Source organism: Pipra filicauda, unplaced genomic scaffold, assembly GCF_003945595.2.
Source record: "Pipra filicauda isolate LSUMZ 115617 unplaced genomic scaffold, ASM394559v2 scaffold387_size670060_pilon, whole genome shotgun sequence".
In the NCBI taxonomy this organism is placed as follows: Eukaryota; Metazoa; Chordata; class Aves; order Passeriformes; family Pipridae; genus Pipra; species Pipra filicauda.
Window position 1 is genome coordinate 83,665 of NW_024104517.1, and position 23,883 is coordinate 107,547.

At 40.4% G+C, this 23,883-nt stretch overlaps 1 protein-coding gene across 11 annotated transcripts in view; it reads left to right on the plus strand.

Moving 5' to 3' along the window:
- Nucleotides 1-2,129: 2,129 nt before the first annotated feature.
- The window catches only part of AGFG1 (ArfGAP with FG repeats 1), a 36,185-nt gene continuing 14,431 nt past the window's right edge, over nucleotides 2,130-23,883 (plus strand). For 4 of the 11 annotated variants that reach the window (XM_027738949.2, XM_027738957.2, XM_039384940.1 and 1 more), the window contains exons 1-5: nucleotides 2,130-2,576; nucleotides 11,475-11,568; nucleotides 21,947-22,062; nucleotides 22,504-22,666; nucleotides 23,669-23,825. In XM_027738949.2, the coding sequence (XP_027594750.1) occupies nucleotides 2,410-2,576; nucleotides 11,475-11,568; nucleotides 21,947-22,062; nucleotides 22,504-22,666; nucleotides 23,669-23,825 (697 nt within the window). In that variant the 5' untranslated portion in view covers nucleotides 2,130-2,409. Of the gene's footprint in view, nucleotides 2,577-7,656; nucleotides 7,727-11,474; nucleotides 11,569-21,946; nucleotides 22,063-22,503; nucleotides 22,667-23,668; nucleotides 23,826-23,883 lie in introns of those variants that run through there. The other 7 variants (XM_027738963.2, XM_027738979.2, XM_027738989.2 and 4 more) reach the window with 3 other exon arrangements.

Below are 23,883 nucleotides of genomic sequence, written 5' to 3' on the forward strand. Positions count from 1 at the left end.
AAGCTGAAGAGTAGAGTTTTTATTCATGTGTATTATTTGTGGATTGTTTCCCTTAGTGATTTAGAGAAAACATAGGCCAGCTGTTTTGGGGGAATTAATGCTCAGTATGAGCAGCAAAAAATAGAAAAAGAGGGAGTGGAAGAGGAGCACAAGTCATGTCATTGCTTGTGGGGAGGTGAAACAGGGCTGGAAGTTAAGGTAGACCTATCTGTGCCAACAGTGTAACAAGTACAGTTATACATAGGTCGTTGTATTACTTAAGCACTGGTTTCTGTGGGAAATAGGAGGTTAAGATTTAAATGCTTGAATGTAAGAATACAAGGGTTGGAGCAGATGTGCCCACATTCTCTAGAAGAACCCAAATCCCGCAGATCTTATGGGTATCTGTAAAAAGGTGTATCCTCACACACGCCTTAAGTCTCATTCTATAGTTTCCCAGGGTAAATCTGCTTTATAAGATAGAGAATGGAGAGGCTTGGTATTTACAAAAAGTGATTCTAAACCAAATTAATGATAACAAAGGTAATTTATCTACTAGCATAAGCCCATCTTGGTTTGATAGGCTTATCAAATGCCTGAATAAGGGCAGAACTGTTTTTTCATGAAACAAATCAGAGCCAAAGGACTCCTACTGAGCTTTGCGATTGACTTAAAAAGTACTAGGATTTTTCCTGGGAGCTCAGTTCTACATTTTACTGGCAATGACAATGTCAATGACAGTGGTGTTGTTTTTATTAACAACTGTTCCTGGGTGGCATTTGCGTGAGTCCATTCATGACAGAAGCAGTTGAAGCTGGATGTTCTTGCTGCAGTTACAAACTACCTCTGACTGCAGTTGAAACAAAAAATGTAGTAACTCTGCTGCAGCAGGTGCGTGGCCAATCACTGCTCTCCAAAGTGTTTTCCAGGAAAAAAAACCCAAACTTGTTTTTTAACCTTGAAACTTTTTTCCCCTAAATTTAGGTCATCTACTTTAGGTCATTTCGGTCATTGGCAAAGCTACAATTTTAGCATATTTTGTAAAAGGCAAAAGATAGAGAAAGCTGAATAACGGGAAGATCAGCATTTCAGGGAGCAGTGAAAAATTGGAGGATGCAGTGAGAATTTGGTCCTTAAAAGATTAGAAATATTTCCTGTTTGCTTTTAAGAATGTTATTTAAGAATGTTATTTAAGGACTGGTGATTATTTAATTATTTAGTGACGTTTATTTTTCACTATGAATATCTTCTGCCATCCATACTAGAAAAATAATGAGACCATTGCAGTCTCTGTGTTTAAAACTTAGAACTGGTTGATCAGCTCATGTAAATCAGCATATCCAGAGGAATCAGAAGAGAAATGCCAAATTACTGATGCTGAACCTAGATTTTTTAACTTAAACTATGAGGAAAATACAGTGGATCAGATCTTGCTCCTATGTGTACTGATGTCAGAGGCACAAAAACTGACCCTAAATACATTGCATGGGGAATCATTAAACCTTAAAAGACTTTAAACACACATAGCGTTGCCAAGCAGTTTTGCAAATTGAATCACCAAATTATAAAGTCCATTAACTTTTTTTTTTTACATTAATTTTGCGTACTGTTTGAAAAACAGACGGACGTGACTGCTGGTCCTGCTCTCCCTGAGGGGGGAGCGGCCAGCCGGGCACCCACAGCCAAATTCCCAGGAGGGAACTGTGCACTTCTCATCCCCGTCACAAAAAAACAGAGACAGACCCGTGAGAGTGGTGTTCTCACAAATCCTGATGGTGCAAACCGCACTGGAGACCCTCACGGAACCAGGGTCACCCCCCCGCCGGGACCCCCGGGCAGCCCTCCCTGGGGAGTCCCCGGCAGGGGGGCTCCGTGGCTGAATTTCCAGACTTTTGGGAGACAGAGGGACACCCGGAGGGCTGGGGCGGTGGTCGCTCTCTCATGGAGCAGCCCCCGCTGACCGCGCGGGGCTGAGGGGCGGAGGCACCGCCCCGGGCGGGGGTCGCGGCGGGAGGGCGGGGCTGCAGCGCGTCCTCCCGCGCGGGCGGGGGCGCTGCGGGCGGCGGGCGCGCCGGGCTCCGCCGCCGCCGCCATCTCCGCCGCTGAGCTCATAAAGGTGTCGCGCAGGTTCCGCCCGGGCTCGTCATTCCGCCGCCCCGGGCCCGGTGCCGGCGCCGCCGCCTCCCCCGCGTCGCGGCCCCCGCCCGCTCGCTCCCTTCCTTCCTCACGGGGCCTCCGCGTCAGCGGCCACCGCGCTCCCGCCCCGGCCCGTCGGCGGGCGCCGGTTGTGCCCTCCCCGCCCCTTCCTCCCCTGTCCGCCCCCCCCCCCGCCCGGCCCCTCTCCCGCCGGCCGGGCCCCGGAGTGCCGCCGCCGCCGGGCTGTGAGCGGGGCCCGGCGCCGTGCCGGGCCGTCCCCTCGCCGGCGGGGCCATGGCCGCGAGCGCCAAGCGGAAGCAGGAGGAGAAGCACCTGAAGCTGCTGCGGGAGATGAGCAGCCTCCCGCCCAACCGCAAGTGCTTCGACTGCGACCAGCGCGGCCCCACCTACACCGACATGACCGTGGGCAGCTTCGTGTGCACCTCCTGCTCCGGCATCCTGTGAGTGAGTGTGAGCGCGCGGGCGCCGCCGGCTCCATCCCCCCGGCAGGGTCGCGGCCGAGGGCGGAGGCGGCGGGCGGGCGGTGCAGCCCCGCCGGGTCCCCGGCGCTGCCCTTCCTGCCGCCGGCCCGGCCACGTCGGAGCGCGGCGGGCGGGGGGTCTCCCGGGGAAGGGGGGAGGCCGTCGGGAGGCTTTCCCGGGCGCTTTCGCTGGAAATGCCCGTCGGAGCCCCCGGTGCGGGGGCGGCGGTGGCTGGCGGGGTGTGCGGGGCTGGGGCGCACGGCCCGGAGCTCATCGCGAAGCTCATCCCGGGGATGTTTCTCCGGCACGTAGCAACCACCTCCCCCCCCCCCCGGACGTGTCGGAGGGGTGGTTAATTAAACAAGTGTGCGGAGAATACTTGTGGGAAGGGAAGAGGCACGTGGCTGAGTACTTCACTGTCATGACAGTATCGGAGACATCAACCCTGTCTGAATACGGAGTTCCGCGTTTACAGATTTTACTTTAAGTTAAACCACCGGCCTACCTTTCTGTGTATCAAGTTATTATACTTGGTAGTAGTTTGTAAGGCAACTTTCTAAGCTCCTGCTTAGTGGATAAACACTAGCCTTAATGGTTTAAGAGACTTGATCAGAAAAGTAGTAGAAGGTTGGTGGTTTTTTTCCCCAAACATCGATAACTTCCTACAAACTACATATCTAAACCTTGGAAAGGGATTGGCTCTGATAAACTAATTGCATTTTTCCTGTTCCTCATTCCTGCATGGGCCTCCCCACTACTCCTCCCTTTTCCACCCATCCTCCTCTGAGATAGTGTATATGAAACTAAGAGTTGAAATCAGTCAGTTCTGAATTTCAGTCACACAGACATAGCTTAGGGGAAAACCCTTCTGTCGTCAGTGCTACTAGCTTTAGCTAGATATATTTGCATTTTTTATGATTCTGTACCGTTGTGCTTATGGGATGGAGCAGAATCAAAGAGTAGCCAAAGAAGTAATAAATGGTATTTCAAAGGATAGATTGGTGTTTGTAGGGGTTTTGAATTCATAAAAGGCATTCAGGAGCCTGAACTAATTCCTGCCCCCTTAATAACCCAAACAGGCCTTCCGAGTAAGGTCTGGTGATTTAGAAGTCAGTTGGTAGTTACACTGAGCTTCAAAACAAAGCAAACATGTTAGTTCTGTGCTGAATTTACATGGAAAGAACTGCCTTTTATACTACTAGACAGGTCATTAGACTTGGGGTGTTTTAACTTCTACTTTGTGTAGACTTTTGAACAGTCTTGACACAAATACAGAAAATACATTTAGCTTGTGAAACTGAAAAGAGACTTTGGTTTTTCACACATACATGCTACTCAATCAGCCAGCTCTGGCTATTGTTTGCTCTCTTAGCAAACTGTTATTTGTGCTGGCATGTGAAACTATTTTAAGCTACTGCACTGAGCTTATTTAATGGTTGCACATGTTCTTACTGGTTAGACTGACAGCGTGATAAAGCTGCACCATGAGAGTATTTGTCTTTATTTTTCAGGCTTCTCGACCTTAATAGACAGCTATATTGTGAATGCTGCTGAGATGCTTAGCGTGGGTTCAGAAGGATCTGTTCCCTTTATTTGTTGTCTGGGAGGTATGGACTAGTAAAGTGTGTAGTCCAATTTACAGAAACCAAAAGGATGCATAGGCAGTGAAACAGCTTGCAAGCAAGGGACAGCTGCCACTTGATGTTAAGTTGATCATCATTTGGATGTTACCATGATTAAAGGAGGAAGACTTTCTGCAAAAAAGTGGTTAATGTATTGGCATTCAAATAAAATGCAGATAGTTCTTTCATTTTAAATGTGCAGTGTTTTTGTGTTGCTATAAAAAAGCAACCACGAACAACATGTTTGGTTCTTACAGCTAGTAACACCTACACTTAAAACTGGAGTAAAGGATTGTTAGGGGGACTTAAAGCTTTCTTCTGAAATACATTTGGGCTCCCTCTTTCATGTTGACTTGGAAAAGCTTTCATAAATTGTGTGTTCAGGATCATATACATTGGTTACCACCTTAGAACCTAGGCAGTGGGGTATTTTTGTTAGTGATGAGACTCAGTATAGGTCATGTCTGTTATGTAGCTCGGAACTGTTATTTTCAACACTTCTGTCAGAACAATACTTCATACAACTTATTTCCAAATGCTTTTCACTGTAGAATCCCACAGTGGAGGGAAATTACTTGAGAACAAACCACATAATGGCAAATAAGCACAAAAGTGCTGTTGCTTCTGTAGTTCTTAATGGCTGCTTGCATTCTACCTCATAATACTGGTTATACTGTAAGGCTTTAATAATCTTAGTACTTTATCTGTTTGTATGCTATGTGAATGACTCGCATTGCTTCTTGTTTTAATTATTTTTTTCTAATCTGGTACAGGAAGTGTTCTTGGAGTCAAGTAGACTAGTTTTTTCAAGTGTGAAGTGCCCAATGCAAGATTAAAATATTAGTGTATTAACAAGCCTCCTTCAGAAAGGTTTCTCGATTAACTAAAAGTGGTTGCTAACATCAGTATCATCTTAAACAGGCATGTTGTTCTAGATGCAATTAACTCTAAACTTTTTAAAACTGTAGTATAACTTTTTTACATGGTTTTTGAAGTATTCATTCCTTGTCCTGGTGAGGACTGTATTCAAATCCAAAACTGTAACTCTGGATCCATCCTAAATTTCCATTAAGTATTTTAAGTGTATAAAGACAGCAATGCTATTTATTACTCGTTTTAGTTTAAAAAACCTACTATTTCTTTAACTATTTCCAAAAATAGTATGTCTAGCTTGCTCAAGTACTTATAAAAATGATTAGAGAACTAGTGACTTTGCTAAAAAGATGTGTTTCTGACTTTGGTGTTGAAGGTGAGTCACGTCAAGTTAGAAGTATGAATGACACAGAGGAGGTTCTTTTTCGTAATACCTGGGTTTAAGTTGCCTTATCAGATCGGGTTTAGCAGAGCAGAAGTTTTGCTGTGCAAAATGGTGCATGCAGGAGAAAGTTCATGAATAGTGGCCTGAATGTGCTTCCTCTTAAAATACTTCCGCTTGTCCTCTGTGTTTAAATGTTTCATGTGGGGGGAAAAAAGCACGATAACATCACACAAGGTAATTCAGCTTTTTGGTGTTGGACAAGAATATAGGATATGTAGAGATATACACACCATCATTTCTTCCCTGAGAGCGGGAGGAGATGCCCTAGAGGAGCAACCTGCTCAGGTCAAGGATTACAGTCCTACAACACAGGAAGATTTCTCTTTATTATGGCAAAACAGCATCTCGGGAAGTGTTGGCAGACAGATTCTTTTGGTTTTACAGAAATCCTTTGATTCAAAGGATTTTGTTGGTAGCTGTGACTATTGTTTTTCGGGATGCTCCCATGTGTCCAACAGTGACATCCTTCCCTTTGTCTTATCAAATGCCTCTTTGCCTTGGATCTCAGCTGTCTGTGTGCAGCTCTGCTTTCAAGCACTTCTGTACAACTCCTAGTCAGCCCACTCTGAACTTTCATAAGAAGAATGTTTTTAAATTCACCAATGGAAAATATTCCTGTTTGATTAAGAGTCCACTTGCACAAGTTTTGTATTATATAATTTTTTTGTTTAGTCTTGACTCTTTTTTATATCTGCTGATGTGATAGTTAAGGCACTCCTATCCTTTCTCTCACTGCTGCCCTCTTAACTCCCTCCCTCCCAACTTACTGAGGAAGTCTCTTGTTCAGATGTTTTCACTTCTGTCTTGTGTTAGGAAAGAGCAACAATGAATGTTTAGAACACAGAGGTACTGTGAGGAATCCTAAAGGCCTTTTATGCTATTTCTTACAGTTATCGGATCATGTGGCCTTCTGGCTGCTTCTAATATAGGAATAGGAAATTTTAAATTTAAAATTTTATGGGTAAGGGACTTCTGTATCAGCCAGGTGAGGTATTTGATGGCAGATACACTAGTAAAACACTTAAAATTTTTGTGCAATAGTGCTGAATTATTGTCCCTTTCCCTAGAAGAAGTTTTGCAGAAATTAAAATGGTTTAAATAAACAGTGTTAGAGTGAAGGTGATTCAGATAGTGTGAGCATGACTTTTCAGTCCTTTTTTTTTCCTTTGGAGCATGTTTGGAAAATGTGTTTGTATATTTAAGGATATTTCCTATATTACTATATTTCTTGTTTTCAGTTTCAGGGCTGGAGAGCAAAGGAAATGTCTGTATACCGCAGTGAACACTGTACAGTTCACAAAGAATGTTTGTTTGTTTTTTTAAGAAAAAAATTAACCTTGACTGTGCTTCAAAATGTGTGTGTGAGCCTTCTGCTGTTAAAAATAAATGAGCTTGTGAGATGGTGGAGGGTCTCCAGGGAGGTCTACAAGTATCAGGAATGGCCACTGCTGCTTATATTCTCTTCTGCTAATTACAATAGCATAGAAATAATAACTGCCGTGACATTGGGTTTTCTAAAGCTTGTTTTTTGGACATGTGGGGATGTAGGGTGTTTTATGATGGCTTGGCATTTGACTTGCCTCATTAACTTCCTGCTTTTTAGGGGATCAGATTTTGCTGGCTTAGACTCGAGATCTTAAATCTGATACAGGGGACATTGGCAGTGTTGAGTAGCATCTGCCCCCTGTTCCTCCCACGGAGGGGACCCTCTGTTTCTGCAGAGCCCACTCTTGAAATTTTTTTCTCTTCCCAGCCCTGGCCTTTGCAGACAACTTTGCTGACACTTGTTTGAGGTGAATTCAGGAATGGCTGCTCTGCCAAAAATCACAAGTTCAACTATAATTTGCCACTAAATTATGTTAGTAACAAATATCCACTGCTTGTTGACAGTGTTTTTGAATGTTTAATGTTTCAATTGCCAGACTGTAGAATCCTGTGTCAGCAGCCTTAAAGCTTCCTTTGTTTGCGAGAGCCCCAGTTTAACAAAGCTCTCTGGAGAACAGAGGTCTCATGTTCTCTGTGGCTGCCCCTACGGTGGCTGGGACTCAGTGGAGGGTCAGTGGAGGAATCTCATGGTTGGATGCTCTGGTCACAGTGCTATTCCACAGAAATAACCGTTGCTGAGCGTGAAGAAGTTGGCAGTGATGAGTGGGATCTCTGTGTGGGATGTTCTAGCTGTGGTGTGCTGGGTAAGTGCAGATGGCAGAATTGTCTTACTCTGTCATCTTTCCTCAGGGCCTCTTAGGAGATCACTGCCTTCTGGATTAGTGCTGAGGTGGTGTTTGGGTGCTGTCTTCCTCAGGAGCTCTGTTGTAGAGAAAGGAGTAACTGGTACCACTGCACAAGTGCAGGTTGCAAATATTTGTTTAGGCTCAATTTAAATTTAGGCATGATTCATTTGGAGTAAGGGACTATAATCCGTTCTGTCCCCTGTTAAATAGGGAACACTGTAAAGCATTAGAACTGGGCAAGGCACTTGTCAAATACATGGAAAGAAACATTTTTCCTATGAAAAAGAAGGTTTGTTAATTCCTCATAAAGGATAATTGTACTTGGCTGTCTACCGGTAACCTTCCTCCATATGTAGGTGAGCTGTTTGTGAATCATTTGGTTCAAGTATTCTTCGTAGGTAAGGAAGGGTTGGTCCTTGAATTCTGCTTCAAAAGTGCCACAACTGCTCTGTGTTAGGGAGATTTTAGGCAGTTCATGGGTGTTAAATTAGTTAGAAATCATAAAAAAATAGGGTGTTTCCTGTTCTATCGATAGGATCAAAGTAATGTCTCTAAGGAAGATAACACATATGCTTGGGCTGTGTTTGTGTGCAGCTTCTTGTCTTGAATTCCTTGTTCCAGGCAGACTTCTTATGCTGCTTTAGCATAAGAGGAAGCTTTTCATAGATTCTCCCCCCACCCCTTACCATATTAAATAAATGTAAGTATGTGGATGTGTAAGTACTGCAGCTTGATATTTCTCAGCATTTATGGCTGTTGAAGTTCTATTCAGGATTTCTAGTCCTCCTGGACCACTGATGTTCTCTTTCATCATGCCAGACATCTGACACTTCTGTGTTGTGAGCTGACCTTTAGAAGTGGGGTGTGTCTTCCTCCTTTAGCAGGATGGTGTAAAAGAAATGAGAATTCATCTTATCCCATGTAGATATGATGTATGTATCAGGGAACTTTATAACCTGAACCTCAAAACTGTAGAACATTCTTCACTGGAGAGGGAGGCAGGGAGGAAGTCTCTGGTTAGACTAAACAAAATCTTACCTAGGCCTCAAGTACACTTAATATTGCTGCTTAATAGAGCTGAAGATACATATTTGCTGATTTAAATGCTATGAAGAACCTTAGTAGATCAGTAAAGAGTAAGTACTGCTTAAATAACTTGTTCAGTGCCTTTAAATTGTAAACACAGATACAATAGAGCACTTAAACTATACTTACTGCAAAAACGAATTTCCAGTAGGAGCTGGTGGGAAAGTTTAGATTTACAGCCTGTGCTGAAAAACATGTGAATGTGCTCGTGAATGGCTCTGGCTTTTAAATAGTTATTAAATAGTTCACAACTGTTTAACTGCATCTCTGTAATTAATAGGAGGAGGGTAAATTGAACAGACTAAGGTAGACAGAACTGCTTTTACTGTAAAAGCAAGGGACAGTGGTTGTCATATAACATTTGATGGAGCATATTTCTCTGAAATGCCAGGTGGATGCCAACTTCGTTTCTGTGCTGTCAGTCAGTATGTGATTCTACAATGTTGCTTAGTGAAATGTAATTACTCACATGCACAGAACAGACCAAGGTGTGTTTTTAAAACTCAAAAATAAACAAACCCCAACCAACCAAACCTAGTACTAGCACCAGCTCTGAAACAATGAACTTTAACTGCATAAAACTCCTACAGATTTTTTTTAAGTTGCATCATCTTAAAATGAGTACTTTGAAGAAAATCTTCGATAATGGTACAGTATTTTCATAAGTGTTGTGTATTTGTGATGTAGATGTGGATTTGATTTATGGCTAATTGAAAGATGTGGCATTTTTAATTTTAATTTACCAGGGAATTTAAACGTTTTGAGAGAAGTGAATTTCTTGATAGTTGATTTAACTATCTTGAAACCTCTCTCACTAACCTTAGTAAAAGTTCTGCCTTCTTGTCAAGGTGCTGAATTGTGGAGTTTAATTCAGCTGCTCTGATTTCAAAAGTTTGCCTAAGCAAATAATGTTCTGTAAAATTAGTTCTCATTTGCCTGTAGGTTTCTATGACTTCTGCTTTTCAGGTACTCAAATTTATTGCATTTCTTAGCAAAACACAAGTGTTTATCCAAGTGCTTCAAAGAATGATTCTCTCAAATTTGTTTTCTAATGAAACTTAGGCTAAAGTGTTACTGCTTAGTGTTCTAACCAGTATTCAACTTTTAACTAAAAATGTGGAGATTCTTTTAACACAGTATCAGGATTGTTTTCTTACAGGTATATTGTGAATTTAGGTGTCAGGGTGAATTTGCAAGCTAAGTGCACAACAATATTTTTCTCATTAGACTTACTGAGAGAACTTGAAGTGCTGTAAATTTTATCTAAAAGTTGAGTATAATGTGATAATATTTGGAATATCAGATTTTTGTCATAGGGTGTTTTGATGGATAACAATTTAATTTCTAGTCAGTGTTCTTGGAATAATCACAGAGTTTAAAGAAAACCACTAGTCATCCTAAATTAGATGTCAGTGATTTTTTTTTTTGACCAAATTTAGAATTAAAGCGTAGGAGCAAATATAAGCAGTAAAGCTATCAGTGATTTTCTTAGCAATTTGCTAGCCCTGTATTACATCCCTGGAAAGTTTTTTGTGTGCTTTCACATCTCACAGTTAATGTATATTAATTGGTTTTTAAGCTGGTATTTCAGAAATCCAGGCCTGATTAACTTGAGTGTTAAAATAGCCTCCTTGTATTGCCTGAGTGTCTCCACTGTTTGGCATATGTGGGAAGTAAATGTTCTTGCATCCATTGAGCAAAGCACGGCTTGCTTTTAATTGTAAGGGTTTGTGGGCAAAAGCAGTAGTTAGCATGTATTTAAAGAAAGAGCTTGAAAAGAAAGCAAGCTTTTCTTACCCTGGTGCTGTTGCTCAGCAGGTTTTCTCTCTGTGCTTGCAGGTTTTGACTGAACTGGGTTTGACAACGTCGGGCTGTGGCAGCACAAGAGCCTGGCATTTGTTGGCCCTGCTGCAATAGCCTGGCGTGGAGGGAGAGTGGTGCCAATCCTGGCTTAAGGCTGAAGTTTTGAGCTGTGGCATTAGTAATGGTATCTCTCATTTGAGAGCACACTAAAAACGTTGTCTTTTTGCTTTTGTTGTGCTCACTTGTGTAGTGCTCAGGAAGAGGAAGAAGCCCCTGTGGATGCGGGGGCAAAAAGTAACTGGAAAATGGTGCTGGGAGGAAATGGGAAATGTAGGTTAAAGCAAGAGAAAAAGACTGAGCTGGGGAGTTTAGTGTGAAGAAATGTAGTGATTGGGTAGAAGTTGTAGTAAGAAGAGATTGAAGTGAGGGAGAAATTGGAGGGAAGGAAGACTACAACAGGAGGGCCCAAGGTGGAGAGATGAATGACAGAGACAAAAGTCAAAAAGTTTGGGGAAGCAGATTAGTATTTTAAGAAAAGTCTAGCTATGTTTTCATAAATTTGCATAGAAAGTGTTAGAGCTTGCATGTGCAGTTGTGAATATTGGTCTCTCCTGAAGTTCAGTCATCTGACTTTGCATGGTTAATGTTACTTTGAGAAGAGCTTACACAGCCTTAAGTTGCACTGCAGTACCAAAAATGAGTGTGTTTCACAGGAACGGCTCCTGATTTTTAAGACTGACCAACCTGCAGCTGTTTAAAGTGATTGTGTGATGACAAACTTCCTGAATACTGAACGAACACTTCTTGCTTCTTTCAGGCGGGGCTTGAATCCACCCCATAGAGTGAAGTCGATTTCAATGACTACGTTCACACAACAGGAAATAGAATTTCTGCAGAAACATGGAAATGAAGTAAGTATTATTTGGAGAATAAAGTGGTTTTCTCACTTTGATATTAAAGTTTAAAACACAATTTAAAGAAAATTTGGTTTGGTTTTTTTTATTAGCAAAAACTAGACACAAATCATCATAATGTTGCATGTTATTACCCAACACAGACAATCCAGATTCACATGATTCGTGTTTCTGAACTGGGTTTTCTTTTTCTTTTGCATAAGGCAATAAACAGCTGTCTCTTTTTTTTCTGCATCTCAGACCTTGAGACTGAGTGCAGCAGTGTTTCCTGAGTGTGCCATGACAAAAATAAATACCAAAATACAGCTTGTAGTTGTATTTGTTCAGAGTAGATGTCAGAAAGTCTTCTAGAAGTTGTAATAGCCTCCTTACTTAAAAAAAGTATATCCATGTTGAAGCATCTTGAAGAGAGAAAGGAAATTGAGAAAGAAGTTCTAGTGTACTGAATTTTTGTTCTTTTTAATAGAAGAAAAAAATTGGAGGTAAATGTTGGATCCAGCTAAACCCTGGATGTAGCTATTATGTCTTCAATTTGAGGATGAAGTTTGTGTTTCAATACCATACTGTAGTGTTGAGGATTCTAGAGGTAGATTGTGCCTCTGTTCAGACTAGATAAAGTTCTATTTCACATTGATTGCATCTGTATTCAATTTTAGTAGAACTATTGCTTGTAGGCCACAGAGTGTCTCACCAGCGTGTTCTTGTGAAGCTTTGTGAGGATATATCCCATCATTCGTTAAAATGCTGATACTTGACTTTCCTAACTTGGCCCCTTCTTAAGTGTCAGGTTGAAGAATGAAAATAGAAATAGCAATTTCTTTTCCCGTCCTGGTAAATACACTTTAGTTGTTGAAATGACTCTTAGTGGATGATTCCTCTAGACAGAGCTGGATCAAGGTCTAAACTCTTCTGGACATTTTAAAATACTCCTGATGGCTTAGGCTGGTTGGGTTTTTTAAAGCTGTAGAGCATTGCATATATATGTATTTGTATATAAGTATATTATATTGCTGACTTTCTGCATAGGGAAAATAATAAAGAATTCTTTGTGTTCGTATAGACTATTTTGGATTCTCTTGTAAACTCCAGCTTTGTTTTAAGCTTCACAAGTGTGAAGGAAAATGTGTGTGTTTGTACTTCCCTCCCTGCATTGGTTTTAATTTCAGTTTTTCACTGAATCTGCTGTGTCTACAGAGTGGTACAAGTTTGTTTTCGCTGATCTGGAACCTGAAGTGATCCCTACTCAGTTGATTAGTGTAATTGTCCTTGTTATAGACCTGACTACTCTGCCAATCATAATGATGTAGTTGGTACATAATTTATTATTGACATACAAAATGTTCACAGATCTCTGCAGTGCTGTGCTCTGTTTCAAAAGCAGAGGTCTTTGCACTTGTAGTACTCTTAATAGAAGTATTGAAATGACTTAAATGAGCTGCCTCATAAATGAAGATGTCCTCCTGAGTTTAGTTTTGGGTTGTTTGATTATTGCCTTAATTTAAAGTAAAACTGAGTAGATACTTGTAACTGCAGATGGTAGATTGAACAGAACTGATTATTGTCTTAAACACTATTAGAAATTTAAATCCTAATTAAACATGTTTTTACTTTGTTGTGCTTTGTATTGCAGTAGTTAAATACTCGTTTTGCTTTCTCTTGTTAGTATTGGACTTTGGAATACTTACCTGCAGATAAGATAAAAGTATTGGACAGATGAAATTCATCTGACCTCACAAAAATCTTTGCTTAGCTTCTGTTCAGCGTAGGAAGTTCTTGTGTCTATATGAAGAAATGAAATTTCTTAGAATAAGACTTCAAACATGGAATTGTCCAACATATTGGAACACGTACATGTGAAACAAAATACAGTCACTGAACAGCTTAGATGTTGTAACATTGTTTCGTTCTGCATCTACATATATATAAAACTCAACTTTTTTCAATCTATTATGTTTAACTTCAATTTTTCTGTAACTTTTAAAATACTTTCATTCCCACTTGTTTCTTCTGGTCTTTGTCCGACATGGCCAAGGCCTCTGTGGTAAGCTTTCTTGCCTCCAGATGAGTAGATCATGGTTTACAATAGGGATCTTGTTCTGAATAGAAAGGAAAACAGCAAGCAAGCTTCCATGAGATAAAGTAATTAATAAGGTGGTGAGTTGTTCTTAGAGGAAGTAGTTTTCCACTCTCCTTCAAAGAGTTTAAGGTCAGTGTATTGAATGAGGTTGAAGTTCTCTAAAAAAAAAAAACAAACACCCAAACCAAACAAATCAACAAAACCAAAACACTTCCTAATATCTGCAATCTGAACTTTTTGTGAGTTGTTATAAATTATCCTCTTTGTGGCACACATGGGTAAAACGTTTGCTTACTGAAAAGCTTCTACAAGGCAACTGCTTTGGGAAGAGATTATCAGAGCAGCTTCTCTTGAGGTGAGACACCATATTCCCTGTAATGCACTTCTAAGGTAACTTGATCTTTATTTTGGATGAGTTGTTACTGCTTCAAATACAGTTTTAAATCCTTTTACTGGGTTAGAAAACTTCTGTATTTTGGTGTTATCTGTAGGTATAAACAGATGTCCAGACTCTGGTTTTGCTAATGTTGGGGTTTATCTCACTTTTGCAGCAAGAATAGAGGCATCTTCCAGCTGATATTCCTCAAGTGCCTTCTGCAGTCCTTTTGAAGGATAAAGGCAATTGGGACTCACTGGGTAGGGTTTTTCCCCTCCTCCTTTTCTTCATGAAGAGCTGGGTGAGGTATTTCCACATTTTCATGTTAGGAATAATGAGGAGAGTGTGGTATGGACATGCTTGTGTGTGAGTACTCACACTCAAATGACACCATGGTGGATTAGGCCTCTGAATCAATTGTGCAACGGTGGTAGGAAGTGAACTTGCTGTTTGCAGAAAGTGGATATGGTGCTAATCTCATGTTGCCATTACAGCTGTGAATATTTATTCAGAAACTTTTCCCTGAAGCTGAAAAATATTATTATGAGGAAGACCAGTTGCATAGTTAATTTTTCTCCTACCCTTTTGAAAAATGACAGATGTTTTATAGCCTTTCCAAGTGACCCATTCTAATATGCACATGCTCAAAGAAAAAAGATTTTGTTGGTCTAGTATTTAGAAAATCTGTGTTCCTCTGGGGGAAAGGACCATGTTTACCCGAGCTAATGAGTAGAATAAGATGCAGGTATGCTCAACTGCTTGGGGTTATCTTAATAGTGCTTAATTTTGTTTTGGGGCCAATCTTCCTGACTCTCAGTAGCACCTGAGATTGCAAGGTGCAAGTACCAGTTTGCTGCATTCTTGTAGCAGTAGTAGCAGCACGAGGCTGGTTAAGAGCTGGTGTTAGGCCTGACCAGAATTTTTTCCTAAAATCTCCTTACTATGGAATATGGTCTAAAAACCCAGGAGTGGAAAAAGCAGCATTAATCTGGAGCTGATGAGTCCTGACAGCATGAGCTGTGCAGTCAGGTGTCCCTGTAGTACGTTCCTGGTTCTGCTAATACGATATAGAGATACGTGAGCTGATTGTGTGTAGAACAATGTCTTTGTTAGCAGGATTTACTGGCTTGACTCTGCTTATGAAACAGCTATAACTTCTGTTCCTTTGAAATCAGTATGATGGCAGTATAAAATTCTTTTAACCTACAGAGATTAATGAATAATATTGGCATCAGAAGTGCAGAATTACTAAACAAAGCTATAACTTGCTTACATAAGGAAACTGTTTCCAAATCTTTCTTCCTGTGGGGTGAGTGTTATGTTTTGGAACATAGTTTTGTTGTGTGGTAATCTGCAGTTCTTTGCACTGTCAGCATTGCATTTGGTGCATAACTGAGAATATTTTATTGGCAACAGGGGGAGAAGAAGAAATCTAATTTGGCATTTACCAGCCTCCTGAAAGGTAATATCTCATTAGAGCTTTTTAAACTAGACTGATGTGTAATCTTCCTATGCAGTGGTGTGTCTGGGTCTCAAGAAGTGTTGTAGGTCAAGGAGTGTGCTTTTCCTAGTTGAAGTGCAGCTTCTACCAGCAGAAGTACGTGTCCTGTTGGAGCTTTTCCTTGCCTTGCAGCCTTCACTGCATACAAGAGAAGGAGGCTTCATGAGCAAGAACTTTCATTTTGCTGGCCTAACTGAATTTTTGTTGTTCCTAACTAGCACAACTGTGCTAGCAGGAGTTTCTAAAGTGTGGTAGCTCCATGTGTTGTGTAAGCAGAAGGCCTTTGTCTCTCCCATATCCGCCTTCCCACACACGCTGGAGATCTGTATCAGTGAAATAGTTAGGACGTGGTGAAGTGTTGTTTGGTAGTTGAAATACGTAGCACTGGAATAGAAGTAACTGGAATCTCAGATTCTGTGTTTCTGCAAAATTTGATGGATGTTGCTGGTTCTTTATTAGCAGTTTTTGGTGTGCCTGTCCTTCCCCACTTGCACAGCTCTGTAAAAATACACAGGAAAAAACCCCTAAAACATGTCAGTAAACCTAAAAGCAAAACAAAAGCTAAATTTTTATGGAAAACAGGTTCATGTATTTTTCTCTTAGACTCTGAGCCCTGTGTGGAACTCCTGAAAGCTTGAAATGTTACTGGAGGCTGGGTTTTAAACCAGAAGGCTTTCTAGTCAACTTTGTTTTGTGGCGTACCAGATGTGCACAGAATGGGATGTGTTCTTTGTTCCTTTCTGTCAAAGCTGAAAACAAGGGTAATTACTCAAACCATAGGACTACAAATGTAAATAATGCATGGAAAATAAGATGGGTAAATTGAATTACTATAGAAAAAACAGTTTTTACGTCAAATGGAATAACTGTGGAGTGCAGATTCAGGGAAACCAATAGCATGAAGAGAAATATAGGTAAAGACTTTATTATAACAGACAGTGTGCACTTGGCCCAATTTCTCCTTTCGACAATATATTTAAGTTACAGTAACTCACAGTTTCTGCCTTGCTACCTCCTGGGTTTTTATCTAGGTCAGGGTGAGTAGGTTGAAGCTGGTTGTGATTCTCTTTCCCTCTTTACTTCATGCTGTACTTACTGATCTAATTCTGAACGTCCCAGTATCTGGTTGCCAAGTGTCTAATGACATCCCTTGCAGGACTGGAACTTGTTGGCAGAGGACAGGTGCTGTTCTTCCCAAAGCGGTTGTAAGGGGATTCTCATGAACTGTTGAATTTCCTGAAGACAACTGCTGAATCTTGTTATCTACTTATTATTACCTGACAAGATGAAACTTTGCTTTGTCTTGTTCCTTTGCAGCCCCCACAGTGTAGCAGGGACAAAAATTCAGAGTATTGTTTCTGTCAACAGAAATAGACTCTCAAATGCTGCATATGCTTAATCATTCTGACTTCAGTGCTGTCCCTTTTTTCCCCTGCTGCATTGGTGAACCAGTGGGACATGGACTAATTATACTTTTCAGGGACAGTGGACAATGGTTATGGATTGTTGGATATGTTCCACTGTTTCTAGGGGCTTCCACATAACTTGAATGTTTACTCTTGGCTCCAGCTTGTCAGGCTCTTCTTCTCTAAGCAGAGCATTTTGTCTGATACAGCTTTGGTTATCAAAAGAAGGAGTATAGCAGAGCTTTTGGTGAATGAACAGAGCTTTTGAGGAGAGGCTTATTTGTGCTGCTGTTGCAGAAAGAACAATATTAATATTAAATGGCTGAACCAGAGTATCCCCAGGGAGATGGTGCAATGCAGAAGGACTTCAGAAAGCCAGAGAATTTTTAGGCCCAATACCTTAATAGTAGTGTTGTGTAACTGTGTGGTGAGTTGGCATGATTCTTTGTGTGTTATCTGTAAAAGCAAAGGAATGAGTAATTCTGTTAAAATGAAGCTTATGATGTATCATGGAACTTGGGCAGTAGAATTTTCTGAATGAGCTCTGAAAGTTTGATTTGGAAAACATGCTCTTTGGGATATCAAATTCAAATTTCTCAAGGCAAAATTTTCAAAATAAGCAAAAATTGAGAACAATTACTTCAGTGTTTTTTTTTCCTCAAAGAGTGAGTTTGTATTAAAAAACTAAGAAGAAAACTGTGTTTAGTAGATCAACTGGCTGCTTAAAGCTTGGGTTTGCACAGATTTACATTTCCTTTACTGCCTTTTTGCACTTCCTGCTCTCATGTCCTGCAGGTAGTATCCTGCAAGAGTCAGCACATGCTGTGTATAACTGTGCTGATTTGTTCGGGTGTCCTCCCTGGGCAGCTCTCAGGCCAGAGAGAACATAGAACTGAAGTTCAACTAAAGTTGCCAATCTGATTTTTCTGTATTTCCACTAAATTTTTTTTGGTCATAATTAATCTCTTGGTATCTGTCAAATTCAGATGGTGAATTAGTGGGGAGTAATCAGGGTACCAAATATATAAATGCTGAGTGATCATTCCACACCATAAACAGCAAGTTGTATGGCATAAATTTCCTTGATCTTTATCATAACAGTTACATTTAAATAGCTTTGAAATAAAAAAAAATGTGATGACCTGATCAACAAAAATACTCAGCAAAAATAAAAAGTTCTCACAGCAAACTTTTTTCTTTGCACAAGATTCAAGACTGTTAGTGACTTATTTTAAAATGACTATGGAAAGATAAGCATTTAAAACCCCCACAATTACATGATGATATGAGTTCTCTAACAACAGTTTTTTAAATTCTGTTTTTCAGTTTTGATTTCATCCTGTGGCGTTGCACAGCACTGCCACTTGTGTTTTTGCAGATAGCTGAAAATTGTGTTTTGTGGTTCCCTCAAAGCATAATCAATGCAGTGTTGTGGATCCCTGTCAAGTCAGATGATAGTAACAGAAGTATAGCTAGAAAGAGCATACAGGTCACCAGCAAACAGGGGAGGACAACGGGCCTTTCATTGTGCTCTGAATGCTGGCTCGGAACGGCTGCTGATGTTCAAAGCATTGTGTGGTACTTCATACAGAAAGAGACAAAACCATGCCTTTTAATGGTTTCTTGTGTGATATTAAAGCTTTATAAAATTTGGCTTTTTTAAGGACTTAAGTCAGAATTGTGTAAGTTGGAATAGACCTTTAAGGTCATCAGACATGAAATAGGGAGACAAAACCGCTGTTTTTTGGCAGAAGCATTGTACAAAATGCCCTTATGAGCATGTGATTTACCCTTTGTATTCTACTTGTGGTGGATACCCACTCACAGTTTTATGGTTCATTTTCATCATTCCCACTATCCAAATCCAAACTACTCTAATCCATTGTGGTGTTCTGGTTTTGGCTTCTAAGACTTGTCCATATTTAATACTTTTAAGCAATTTTACTTTCTCTGATAACTGTTTAGGTAAATAAACTTGCATGAAATGTGATTTGAATCTCTGGTGTGATGAAGTAAATCTTTTATGCTGTGTTTGTATGGCTCCTGCTGTCAGACTGTGTTACACTGAGAACTTCTTGCTGAAGCGTGTATGACTGAGTAGGTTCTTTTGCTTGGTGGTTGTGTGTTGCCCATTAGTAAAACTGTTTTCTCTGCTACCAGTAACAGAGAAACAATGAGGAGAGCCTGGCAGTTGGTTTAAATTACAGTAATGACTTAAGGCATATTTCAGTTGTTACTTCTTTTTGTGGTTAGGTATTTAGAAGGAATTAGTTGCTCCAGGAAACACTTTTGGAAACCTGCTTTTTCTGAAGGTTTGCAGAAATTGCAGTGCAAGAGCAGATGCCTTTAAGAAGCTTGCATCATTTTAAGCTAACAGGTGTTCAGCACAGTCCTCCTCCGTCCCTGTTTGCATATTCATAGAGCTGTTATCTACTATGGCTCCATAGCTGGGAATGAGCTAAAGTCACACAGGGCCTTGTTTTCTGATTTCTCCTGTAATTCAGCTGTAATGGTCAGGATGGCTTGAGACTGACATGTGGTGGGTTTTCCTTGTTGTTTGTACTCTTTTCTCCTCCAACTGCTCAGGCACTGCGGGGTGAAGATGAAGCAGAAAAGTGGGAGGAAGGTCAATGACTGGGTTGTGGTTTGACTGTTGCTGTGAGTTGATCTCCTACAGGTTTCAGTGGTATTACTGACATGGTAATTGTGATGAGTTTCTTTGATCTGACTTGTTTTGAGTGGGAGTAGAAGGAGTGATTGAATGGCCTGATATGGGTGGGGGTGAGGACCTCCTCTTTCATTTGCCAGCACATCTCAGGCTGGATGCAAATGGATTATCATGGTACATCCCCAGGTGTTCCTGTGCTGAGTGTGAGATCAGGGGCTGTTGTGACACTTGTCCAAAATTAAGCCCTTTCTTTTCTTTGTTTCTTGATGTCCCTTCCAGTACTGAAAAGGAGGTTGGGAGGGGACTCTCTGGATTCGGACACCACCAGCTCCTACTGCTAGAGATTCTGTAAATAGCCACAAGCAAGGCTTCTCTTCCTCCCAGCAGTCATATGACACTGCTACTTGTATAGCTATACTCACAAATCTAAGTATGGAAATACTATTGCTGGCCCACCTCAGGCGATCCACTGCAAGTTTAAAGCTGTACACTGAAATATCCTGACTTTATACATTTTGTCAGCAAAAAGTCATGCTCATGTGTAAGACTGGTACTATTAAAACAGTGATTCATGCTATTAGCTTTTATTTTAGAACAGACTTGTGACTTTTTTGACTGAGTTTATATCTTTTAAGTTTACATGAAGAAGTATTAAACAGATAAATTCAGTTTCATTTTATCTGTTACCATACTGCAAATGACTGTTCAATTTTGAGAACTCAAATCGGTGCATTGAACTTAACCCTTTTGTGTGGAGTACAGTTGCTGAATGAATGTGGAATAGCTGAGTTTATTTAAGAGTGGAACTACTGATCTTATTTTTAGATGAGTATTTAAGTGGCTAATTTGGAGCTATCTTTTGATCATTAGGCCTGTTTCCTGTTGTTTGTCTCTATCCAGTAGATGATAATAAGGACCGTGGAGTGTTGGACATGCAGTCAGGCTATATAAAACTGAGACATCAAGTATGCAATACATAGTTATGATGTCTGTCTAATCTCTCTAATCCTGAGAAATCTTTGAAATGACCTGTAAGATTTATGACTTGACAACTAGCGCTCCCTGGCCAGGTAAAGAAGAAAACCTGTTTGGGGAAGATGACGAAGTGGAAGTGTCACAGCTTCTACATGGATTTGCCAACTTTCAGAGCAATCTGTTTATGCAGCTCTTGTTTGGTGTAGAGCATGTGCTTCTCCTGAAGGTCACTGGGGACAATGCTGAAAACATGACACTTGCAGGGATAAGAGGGCACGTTTGTGGGAGGTATGTAAGAAGGATGGTCAGGGCTGTTTCAGAAAGGGTGTGGGTAGAAAGCATATGCATCATAAAAGCCAAAGATTTTTTGACTCTATTTCTCTGGAAGAAACCTGTTCTGAAACGGCAGTCTGATTTTTTTGAGGGTAGCTATTGTCTGGTGTTATCATTTGGGTGCATGTTCAGGTTACTTGCAGAATGGTCTGAAGTGCTTACATTTCAAGTTACAAGTCCTACGTCTTGTTTAGTTTTGAGAACACCTTTCCTTTTGTTTTTGTCAGGAATTGAAGCTTGAATGTCCTGAGAATTTGCGAGTGGTTCAACTTTTGCTCACTCACAACTACAGTTAGAAAGTGGAAGCAGAGCAACAGTACTTTTACCCCTGCTCTCGTAAACATATATGATATTGTAGAAACTGCATCACAGTAACACAGGCTGTTTAAAAAAAGTTCCTGTACTCAAACAGTAATGATAAGTATACATACTAAACCTCAGATCCCTTAAAATCTACCATCTGGGGCTTAGAGCATATGGAATCTGTTGAAACAGTTTAAACCCTGAGGTACAGGTAAGGGAACGTGTAGAATTAGGTGAAGGGAGAAGAGTCTTAAAGATCACAAGTAGAAATCAGGTGCCTTGCATTTCCTGAGTACATTCTACAAATACTTTGTAAAAGCAGTATTGGATGGTGAAATTGGATGCTAGGATGTCTTGCCCTGCAGTGACAGATGGTCTTTCAACTTTAGGTATTTAGACAAGTACATGGTGCACCAGTCAGTTGTTAAACCAGCTCTGTCTGGAATATAACAGCACCAACCCTGCCAGAGTTCAAGAAGCATTTGGATGATACTCTCAGGCACGTGGTGTGACTCTTGAGGATGGTCCTTTGCAGGGCTAAGGGTTGAACTCAGTGATCCTTGTGGGTCCCTTCCAACTCAGCATATACTGTGGTTCTGTGATAAATTGTGCAGCCACACAGGTTTTAGTGGTTTAATGTATTAACAATAGTCATCTTAAATAAGTTTTTAATTAAGGTGTTTTCTCTGATCAATCTGTGGTGTTGTGTGTTTGTTTGTTTTTTTTTTTTATTAAGGTGTGCAAACAGATTTGGCTAGGCCTGTTTGATGATAGGTCATCAGCAATTCCAGACTTCAGGGATCCACAGAAAGTAAAGGAATTTCTACAGGAAAAATATGAAAAGAAAAGATGGTAAGATACCATTTTAATAAAGTTTGCCTCTATGATGAGGGAAGATGGACTGTTTCCTTTCATTTTCGAGTGTGCTTTTCTCGTGTGCTCTTCAGACTGGGTTGCACAGCTCTGTGAAGTAAAATGATTTCTGAACTTCATGCGGAGCTCCTACAGGAAGCAGAGAAGACAAGCTAAAAAGTTTCTCAATGTTCATATTGATGGAACAGAAATGGCTTAAGGGGATGTCAACAACAGTGTAAAGTAACAGTTTTGCAGACTTTTATTAGGATGAGAAAGACGTGTGGTTTATATTTAATAAGTGCTAAAAATACTGACTTTAAATTCAAGTCCAGTTTTGAAGAACTATCTGGCATATTTAAATAGTAGTTATTTTGCAAACTGTTGATAGAATCTGCAACAGGATCAGGGGTTAAAAGCTGTTGCTCTCCTCGAATGTAGGTATGTTCCTCCAGAGCAAGCCAAGGTGGTGGCGTCAGTCCACGCGTCCATCTCGGGCTCTTCTGCCAGTAGTACAAGCAGCACACCTGAGGTGAAGCCACTCAAATCTCTCTTGGGAGAAGCTGCACCCGCACTGCACTTAAACAAGGGCACACCCAGCCAGGTGAGTAATGACAGAGCTGTTCTGTACTGCTTTTTCCTCTTTTAGTGGCACAAAAATTCTTGGAATAGCAACTGTTATGATCCATATGAATGAAATGCGATCACTACAGACAACTTTATATATTTTGTTGAAGTATACAGGTGTTTGCAGGTCAAGTACTAAATTAAGTTTGTTTCTGTTGAGCAAATTGATTTTTTTTTTTAATGGTTATTTTCAGTAAGCATAGGCTTCTAGTGTGATAAGTGTAATTATGATTGTCTTTTGCTTAAATATCTCTAAACTTTGAATCTAATGTGGTATATTTTCATGTTTGCTTTTTATTTGAAAACAGTAAAATGACTGATACCGTTAACCAAGAGATGAGTAATGAATATATGGATGAAAGCATGCCATACTTCTTACTTCCTGTGCATTTGAAACTGTCTTGTCAAGTGCCTTTCAGGGATGCTTTCAGTATGCTTTTATGTAAAGCCAAACACTAGGTACTTTGATTTTTGGAGGGAAGACAAGTTTTTTTTGAAAACTGCCTTCAGGATACAAGCAACTTCTGAATGGACTTTTTGAGACTCAAACAGTATAAATTTGTGACTTGAAGCCTTGCTATGAAATTTGTCAGTTTTTCTCTCCTTGTACTGAATTGTAAAGATTTTTTCAGAATGAAGTGAATAATTATTTTTCATCTTATAAAATTAAGTGTTACTGTTTGTATTTGTATGGTATTTGCAGTTTAAAATACATAATTCTGAAGTTGCCAGTATATTGCTACTTTATTCTTCTAGGCCCTATTAAACCATGGAAATCTGCTGCAGAGTTCCTTTAAAAGCCACAGTAGTAGCATAAATAGTCCTCAGAGAAGGGTCCGTGCTGTATACAGCATCCTAAACTTCAGGAGTAAATGTCTTGTTAAAGAAATATGCTTAGCCTATTCTTCTAATATTTTGCAAATGTCAGTTTGGTAAAATACCAGCTTTTTGTATGAGCTAATTGAAGTGTTGTTTGTAGTCTCCTGTTGTAGTTCGATCTCAAGGACAGCAGCAACAAGAAAAGAAACAATTTGACCTCCTCAGTGACCTTGGCTCAGATATCTTTGCTGCTGCTCCTCCTCAGTCAACTGCTACAGCAAATTTTGCTAATTTTGCACACTTCAACAGTCACACAGGTAGGTGTTGGGACCAGTGTATCCCTTTTAAATGTATAAAATGTAGTTTTAATTTTGA